The 9,597-nt window shown below is 42.6% G+C and overlaps 1 protein-coding gene and 1 non-coding gene across 2 annotated transcripts in view; one reads left to right on the forward strand and one right to left on the reverse strand.

Moving 5' to 3' along the window:
• Positions 1 to 4,943, forward strand: part of tmem260 (transmembrane protein 260) — a 67,018-nt gene extending 62,075 nt beyond the window's left edge. Inside the window, exon 16 of the mRNA XM_063030857.1 lies at positions 219 to 4,943. Within this exon, the coding sequence (XP_062886927.1) occupies positions 219 to 479 (261 nt within the window). The 3' untranslated portion in view covers positions 480 to 4,943. The remainder of the gene's footprint in view (positions 1 to 218) is intronic.
• Positions 4,603 to 4,912, reverse strand: LOC134336628 (small Cajal body-specific RNA 2). Its single transcript, XR_010015839.1, has one exon. It is a non-coding gene; the product is annotated as a small Cajal body-specific RNA 2 (non-coding RNA).
• Positions 4,944 to 9,597: the final 4,654 nt, after the last annotated feature.

Consider the following 9,597-nt stretch of genomic DNA (forward strand, 5'->3'; position numbering starts at 1 on the left):
TAGCACATTTGGTTGTTTACCCATCTTTGTGCTGGTTTTCATTGTGTTTCTTTGTATTTATTGTGAATACCTGCATGAAAATGAATCTCGGGGTTGTATATGGTAACTTTGAGCTCTTTACCATCTAAAGCAGCCTCAGTCTTTCTGACTGATGTTTATAAATTACTGATTATTCTGTTTAATGTAATCCTCACTTTCAAACTTTGATTTTTCTTCAGATGTATCAGGAGTTGGTCACTGCAGAGAAGCATCCTGCTAATTGGCACAAAAACTATGCAATAGTCTGCGAGAGGATGTTACGGCACTCTGCACGGGCTTTAACTGCTGCTGATCCTGAGTTTCTCCTGTCAGAAACCATCAAGCATTTCTCACTCTATGCAGGCAAAGCACCAGATGACGCACAAATAAACGCCATTGTTCAGGTAACTGGGCACCTGAAGGAGGAGCAGGAGCGGCTAAGGAAACAGAACAGAGGGTGACATTGCAAGACTGAAATGTTTTATTTCCCTTCAGTGAACAGCCAAGCAACCTCAGAAATCATTGACTGACCAATATTGTTTAGACTTGTTAATCAAGGTCACTTGTTAATAGTTCTAATTTTCTTGCATGTGGACAAGTGACACCAGGACGTTAACTATGAAGAACGGATCACCTCTGATGAAATTGCACATAGTTTTATACCGTATTTCAATAATGGTTGTTCTTTTTAATGGCAACTGAGATATTTGTTAAAAAAATAATAATGCTGTTCTATGTTCATTTCATAGATCGCTGGGAGTTTAACTCCAGATATTTGACATTGATTTTTATCCTGATAACATTGGTACTTTGAAACCAGGATGACAGAAAAGATGGTTCAGCTTTTGTTGGTACTTGACACAGATATTTTGGGATTGCTTGCTTGGGCAAAGGCTCCTAAGTTCGAATCCAGGTGGCTCCCTTGCATGCTTTCCATCCATGCTGGGTTGAGCATCGACCTAGGAACTCGACCTCGTAAAAATAAGAAAGCCTGCTAAAAAAAAAACACTATCACGACGGCGTCCCGATGACTCCACTCAGAGTTAAGGGCTTTCTTCTTCTTGAACAGTATAATAATGAATGAAGAATTATATATAAGAATATTAATAGAGGCTAAAGTATCGATATGGAATAGAATATGCGTAAAAACCAAGGGTAGGGTGGGGTGGGGGCAGGCTAACTAGAATGGTTGATCACATTACCTGCTTCTGGGAAGAAACTTTTAAAGATGAAGTTTGTTTTAGTAGACCTGCAGTGCTTTCTAGAAGAAACTATTGGAAAAGTTTGCTGGGTGAGTCATGTCCACAATTATTCTTCCTGTCCATGTCCTCATGTTAGACACATACAAGTCCTGCAGTGATGATGGACTGCAGCCAATGACCTTTTCTGCTGTCATCATTTGCTGTAGTTTTTGTGTATTATGAGAGGATGCTACATCACACTAGACAGTAATGGCAGTGTAGAATTGCACCAGTTTGTACTGGGAAAAGATAGAATTTTACCAACTGCTGCAAAGTAACATTCAGTTGCTGTTGGAGCTGGCCATGGAAGTCCTAAATTTCTGATCCTTAATGAAGCCGAGGTATCTATGCATCATCATTGGCACACTGGCCACCACATGGACTTAGACAGATTGATGCCTTGATCCAGTGGCAAGAAGTCAAGTCAGTAGGAGACCAGGCCCAGCTGCTTGAAAAGGATGCCCACATCCTAGTGGGTACACACGGGTGCTGGTAAACATTTGTGCCATGTCTATCATATCCTCACATACATACTACACAAAAGCACACATACAAAGTAATGACTTGGAGCACAAACACAAAAGGGCTAAGCACACATGCCCGTATTGCTTCCTCAGGAGATGTGTAGCAAAAATAGTAATTTTGAGCCAATTTTTTGAAATGCTTAAATGTACGTTCTTGAAGTGTTTGAAGATTTGCTTTTTCTGTCTTCTCTCTCCTTTACCTTCCTTGTACCCACTCTTCCCCTCGATTTACTGCTCTAACCATTGAAAAACAAGATTCATTACTGTGCTGATGAGCAACTGGTGCACACAAGTCCTGGTGATGCAACTACTGACACCAGGCAGACAATCTTTTAAGAGTATTAACAATACCTGCAGACACCAGTCTTGTAAAGACACTGCCCAGAAGGCAATGGCAAACCACTTCTGTAGAAAAATTTGCCAAGTACAATCATGGTCATAGACCATGATCACCCATTTCATATAATGATGATAATTTTGCTCCTTCAAACTTTATCATCCAACTCACTCCATCACGGGTGATATACTTCAAAGGATAGAGGCAAGTGTAGAAAATTAGTTGATATAAAACATTATTTGAATTTCAGATAAATCACACACTGCATTTAAGATAATAGAAAAGTCAGAGTCCCTGTTTGCAATTTTCTAGTCCTCAGATGTATAAATTGTGTCCTTGGAACGAAGGGCGGCTCCCTGTAGCTCCTCTTAGAAGGCAGATAAATCTTTCACCTAACGTCATGAGCAGCTGTGCTTCATCCCTGTTATTTGAGGTGGAACTACTGTACATTTAGTAATACATGGATTAACCAGTGTCAACATTTTTGTTAAAAATGGTCATGTCGACAGGTTATTTTTAAGTGACTGGCTTGACGTACAAATTGGGATTGTATATAGATTAAACAATATTGATTTAAGGAGGTTGATTTAGAGATTATCAAGTGTATTGCACATTCTACTTAAAAGTGTTTAATGGCTTTTTAAGCATTAGTCAGTTTTAGAGAACTAAAACAATTGACAATATTATAATAGCTATAATCGCTCTAAAATTGTACCTATTCATTCATAAAAAGTGGGTGTTGCTGCTGAGCCCAGCATGTGTAACCTACCACCTTACCAGAGTACCATGTCAACGTCTGTCAATTCTCCTGCTGTAGGTCTGGAGCCGGAGACCAGAGACCAGCAACCAGCAAGTTAGGTTTCCTTCTATGAAGATGTTTACTGAACAAGGTATTTTTACAGTAATCTGAGAGCTCCATGGGTTGTTATGGCTAAAACTTGATTTCCCCAGCTGCCATAATGAAATTTAAACTTGTGTCCAGATCACTAGTCCAGGTCTCTGAATATTTGTCTAGTAATTTGTGAGGATGAAGATCAAAAGTAATTAGTAATTAGCCGGGACATCAGGTACAGTTCCCTGTATTTTTGTTAAGAGCTTTTACCATCACTTGGATTACATAGTCATGTCTTCAGTGGGACTGGGCCCAAGTTTGAGATAAATTATTGCAGTTTGTGGCCATCTGGCATTCTACAAGGGCTTGATTGCAAAGATTCATTTAGAAAACGTAGTGGCAACTCTGGTTAGTGTTTGTTTACATCTACAGATATGGACTGTAAACAGGCTATTTTGTACACTTAAACGGTTATAAAAAGAACATACAGGAGCAACTGGAGGTTGAATCCAAAACATATGTAGACAAAACCCCAATTTTAATAGAAAAGTTAACACTTCCATAAACGTAAACACAAGAAATTCTGCAGATGCTGGAAATCCAGAGCAGCACACACAAAATGCTAGAGATACTCAGGCAGCATCCATGGACATGAAGTCGATGTTTTGGGCTGGGACTTACTCAGGACTGGAAAGGAAGTGGGAAAATGTCAGAATAAAAAGGTGGGGGAGGGAAAGGTCAAGGGCTGGAGGATTCTGACAGGAGTGGAGCATGGACCATGGAAGAAAGGAAAAGGGGAGGTGTTAGGTGGGTAGAGGCTGGAGTGAGAGATAGAAGCGAGAAGGAAGGGAATTTTTTAACAAAAGGAGAAATCAATACAGTATTCATGCCATCAGGGTGGAGGCTACCCAGATGTTGCTCCTTCACCCCAAGGATGACCGCAGGACATGGACCAACGTATCAGAATGGGAATTGGAGTTAAAATGTTGGGCCTTTGGGAAGTTCTGCTTTCATAAAACATGCTGTAAAAATTTAACAGGTCAAGCCACATCTGTAAAAAGTTAAAGTTTCAGGTTGATAATCTTAAACATAAGAACTGGTAACGGTTAGATATCAAAGGTGCTTTAAATGGCACTTAAAGGCAAGGCACACAGAGCCCAAAGAAAATTAGTGATAAAACGGAGAATAAATGACACTGGGGTTCGAGCGAAGGGTGGTAAAAGCTTGTTATTTACCGCTTATCTATCTGAATAGAACGGGGAGAAACTGAAGGAACTCAGAAATAATTTATGTTAGACATTATTGACCTTTCATCAGATCTGATAAATACTGATACAAACTGGAAAGGCTGTTAATGTGGAATTTATTATTAAGCCCGTGATATTGTTATTCATTGTACTGATGCAACGCAAGAAGCTAAAGATGGATATTAAAATAATTAAAGCGATGGTTGCAGAAATAAAGGCACGAGGTCCTGAACACAATGCAGATCCATCCATCACTGTTAATACGCAGCTCAAAAACACATTTTTAAGTATTTCAGTAAAAAACTGCTCGACAACTCTCACGGAGACCCTCGCATTAGGGTTAGGGAGGGAGCTAGCACCCGCGGCGGAGCCGGTCAGCGGGCACCGGGCCCCGGGCCAGTCTGCGGATCAGAATCGCCTCGATACTCAGCGGCCGGGCACAGCCGCAGCCTCGTCTATCTGATCGGTTCATCACATCCGCCAACCCGGGGCTTGGCCGCCGCCCGCTCACCGCCGGAGCTCACACGCGGCTTCTCATCACGTCGGCCCGGCGCCCGGGATGCCGGCCGATCAAATAAGATCAGTGTAGGGGGCGACGCGGTGTTAGCGCTCCACTCACTCAGTCTGTCTCCCACTCACTCTCACTCACTGACTCTTTCTCCCACTCACTCTCACTCACTGACTCTGTCCCCCACTCACTACCACACTCACACTCACCGCATCGCCCTTCAAATGGCCGCCTGCCACCCGCTCGTTCCTTTTATGTGTTCTCACTGACAACAATTCGCTCGATGAAAGAGATGCCGTGAACAGCTGATTTGCTGAACCTCCCAAAATAGCGCCCATAGCGGTCCCGGAGAGGAAAAAATCTTGGCTACCTTTACAAGTATAATTTAAAACAGAATCTTTGGAGAGTAATTAAAGATCGTTATTTGTAAATAATAAACCCCGGATTCCAGTAAGTTAAAAAATAAGGAAATGGTGAATAATTGTAATAATTTTTTTAAAGTTCAGATTCCAAGTAAGGAACACTGCAGATTATTAGTCAGATTGTACTCAACAAATGCAGTCAAGAGAAACGTGCCAGGTCCCTTTGTGATTCCCTTATCCATTTGTCCCTCCCCACTAAGCTCACTCCATATGAGAGGAATGCTGACACCTGCCTATTCACCTCCTCCCTCACCTCCACTCAGGGCCCCAAACAGTCCTTCCAGGCGAGGCAACACTTCACCTGCAAATCTGTGGGGTTTGTCTATTGCATCCAATGCTCCCGAATGAGGCTTGTCATAAAATGAGGGACCGCTTCGTCGAACACTTCTGCCCCATCGCCCACAACTGGGACTTCCCAGTGGCCAAACATTTTACTTCTGATTCCCATTCCAGTTCCGACATGTAGATCCATGGCCTCCTCTTGTACCAAGATGAGGCCACCCTCAGGGTGGAGGAGCAACACTTTATATTCTTTCTGGGTACCCTCCAGCCTGAATGCATGAATATTAATTTCTCCTTCTGGTGAACAAATTTCCCCTCCCCTTTCTCTAGTCCACGTTCTGACTTTCCACTTCTTCTCAACTGCCTACACCTCTCCCTGGGATCCCCTCCTCCTTCCCTTCCTCCTACTGCCTACTCTCAATAGACAATAGACAATAGGTGCAGGAGTAGGCCATTCGGCCCTTTGAGCCAGCACCGCCATTCACTGTGATTACGGCTGATCATCCACAATTAGTATCCATTTCCTGCCTTATCCCCATAACCTTTGATTCCACTATCTTTGAGAGCTCTATCCATCTCTGTCTTGAAAGCATCCAGAGACTTGGCCTCCACAGCCTTCTGGGGCAGAGCATTCCATATATCCACCACTCTCTGGGTGAAAAAGTTTTTCCTCAACTCCATTCTAAATGGCCTAACCCTTATTCTTAAACTGTGGCCTTTGGTTCTGGACTCACCCATCAGCGGGAACATACCTCCTGCCTCCAGCGTGTCCAATCCCTTAATAATCTTATATGTTTCAATAAGATCCCCTCTCATCCTTCTAAATTCCAGTGTAAACAAGCCCAGTCGCTCCAATCTTTCAACATATGACAGTCCCGCCATCCCGAGAATTAACCTTGTGAACCTACGCTGCACTCCCTCAATAGCAAGAAAGTCCTTTCTCAAATTTGGAGACCAAAACTGCACACAGTATTCCAGGTGTGGTCTCACCAGGGCCTTGTACGGCTGCAGAAGGACCTCTTTGCTCTTATACTCAATTCCCCTCGTTATGAAGGCCAGCATGCCATTAGCTTTTTTCACTGCCTGCTGTACTTGCATGCTTGCTTTCAGTGACTGATGTACAAGAACACCTAGATCTCGTTGTGCTTCCCCTTTTCCTAACTTGACTCCATTTAGATAAAATCTGCCTTCCCGTTCTTACCACCAAAGTGGATATCCTCACATTTATCCACATTAAACTGCATCTGCCATGCATCTGCCCACTCACCCAGCCTATCCAAGTCACCCTACATTCTCATAGCATCCTCCTCACATTTCACACTGCCTCCCAGCTTTGTGTCATCGGCAAATTTGCTAATTTTACTTTTAATTCCCTCATCTAAATCATTAATATATATTGTAAACAGCTGCGGTCCCAGCACTGAACCCTGTGTTACCCCACTGGTCACCGCCTGCCATTCTGAAAGGGACCCGTTAATCGCTACTCTTTGTTTTCTGTCAGCCAGCCAATTTTCAATCCATGTCAGTACTCTGCCCCCAATACCATGTGCCCTAATTTTGCCCACTAATCTCCTATGTGGGACTTTATCAAAGGCTTTCTGAAAGTCCAGGTACACTACATCCACTGGCTCTCCCTCGTCCATTTTCATAGTTACATCCTGAAAAAATTCCAGAAGATTAGTCAAGCATGATTTCCCCTTCGTAAATCCATGCTGACTTGGACCAATTCTGTTACTACTATCCAGATGTGTCGTAATTTCTCCTCTCCTATCAGATTCTTTCTTCTCCAGCCTTTGACCTTTCCCACCCACCTAGCTTCACCTATCACCTTCAGCTAGCTTCTTTCCTTTCCCCCCACCTCCCCCTTTCCTTCTCAGTCCTGAAGAAGGGCCTTGGCCTGAAACATTGACTGTTTACTGTTTTGCTGACCTGTTGAGTTCCTCTAGCGTTTTGTGCGTGTTGCTTTGGATTTCAAGTGTCTGCCTTTCTCATGGTGTGTGCCAGACTCAACAACTGTAATTCAAGAAGAATCAGTGTGAATCTGACTGGGCACCTCTCCTCCCTCATTCCCTCAACTCTGCACCTCTCAATAAGGTCAGGATTTGAAGGCCAAGATCTAGCCTGTCTATTCTTCCTTCATTTTTACACTAAACATCCAGAGGTCAAGGATTTTCTGCTAATTTTTCCTCCCTGCAGAAATACTACCCCTTACGATTAAGATCCACAAAGAGATCTCAGAAATCATGGACCGATCCACACCAGGAGTGGGTGAAAAGAGATACTTTTAATCAGGTCAGTGATTGAGATTTTGAAGGCAGAGTTTCGCGGCAGTTTTTCTGATTTGAGGAACGACCAATCTACAAGCAGCTTTGTGTAGAAAGAGTTACCTTTTGGTCAGATCCGTGTTCAAGATGTTTAAAAGCAAAGCTTCGAGCCAGTTTACTCTGAGTTGGACAATCCACACACAGAGTTTTGAGGCAGTTTCTCTGAGTTGAGGAATGACTAATCAGTAAGAGAGATTTGTTAGAAAGGGCTGATAAAAATATAGTATAACCATATAACCATATAACAATTACAGCACGGAAACAAGCCATCTCGGCCCTTCTAGTCCGTGCCGAATTCTTACTTTCACCTAGTCCCACCGACCCTCACTCGGTCCATAACCCTCCATTCCTTTCCTGTCCATATATCTATCCGATTTTACTTTAAATGACAATATCGAACCTGCCTCTAACACTTCTGCTGGAAGCTCATTCCACACAGCTACCACTCTCTGAGTAAAGAAGTTCCCCCTCATGTAACCCCTAAACTTTTACCCTTTAACTCTCAACTCATGTCCTCTTGTTTGAATCTCCCCTACTCTGAATGGAAAAAGCCTATCTACATCAACTCTATCTATCCCCCTCATAATTTTAAATATCTCTATCAAGTCCTTCCACAACGCTCCAAAGAATAAAGACCCAACTTGTTCAACCTTTCTCTGTAACTTAGGTGCTGAAATCCAGGTAACATTCTAGTAAATTTTCTCTGTACTCTCTCTATTTTGTTGACATCTTTCCTATAATTTGGTGACCAGAACTGTACACAGTACTCCAAATTTGGCCTTACCAATGCCTTGTACAATTTTAACATTACATCCCAACTCCTATACTCAATGCTGTGATTTATAAAGGCCAGCATACCAAAAGCTTTCTTCACCACCCTATCCACATGAGATTCCACCTTCAGGGAACTATGCACCATTATTCCTAGATCCCGCTGTTCTACTGCATTCTTCAATGCCCTACCATTTACCACGTATGTCCTATTTTGATTAGTCCTACCAAAATGTAGCACCTCACATTTATCAGCATTAAACTCCATCTGCCATCTTTCAGCCCACTCTTCTGATTGGCCTAAATCTCTCTGCAAGCTTTGAAAACCTACTTTATTATCCACAACTCCACCTATCTTAGTATCATCTGCATACTTACTAAACCAATTTACCACCCCATCATCCAGATCATTAATGTATATGACAAAACAACATTGGACCCAGTACAGATCCCTGAGGCACACCACTAGTTACTGGCCTCCAATCTGACACACAGTTATCCACCACTACTCTCTGGCGTCTCCCATCCAGCCACTGCTGAATCCATTTTACTACCTCAATATTAATACCTGACGGTTGAACCTTCCTAACTAACCTTCCGTGTAGAACCTTGTCAAAGGCCTTACTGAAGTCCATATAGACAACATCCACCGCTTTACCCTCGTCAACTTTCCTAGTAACCTCTTCAAAAAATTCAATAAGATTTGTCAAACATGACCTTCCACACACAAATCCATGTTGACTGTTCCTAATCAGACCCTCTCTATCCAGATGATTATATATACCATCTCTAAGAATACTTTCCATCAATTTACCCACCACTGACGTCAAACTCACAGCCCGATAATTGCCAGGCTTACTCTTAGAACCTTTTCTAAACAATGGAACAACATGAGCAATATGCCAATCCTCCGGCACCATCCCCATTTCTAATGACATTTGAAATATTTCTGTCAGAGCCCCTGCTATTTCCACACTAACTTCCCTCAAGGTCCTAGGGAATATCCTGTCAGGACCTGGAGAATTATCCACTTTTATATTCCTTAAAAACGCCAGTACTTCCTCTTCTTTAATCATCATACTTTCCATAAC

Source organism: Mobula hypostoma, chromosome 22 (genome assembly GCF_963921235.1).
Source record: "Mobula hypostoma chromosome 22, sMobHyp1.1, whole genome shotgun sequence".
Lineage (NCBI taxonomy): Eukaryota > Metazoa > Chordata > Chondrichthyes > Myliobatiformes > Myliobatidae > Mobula > Mobula hypostoma.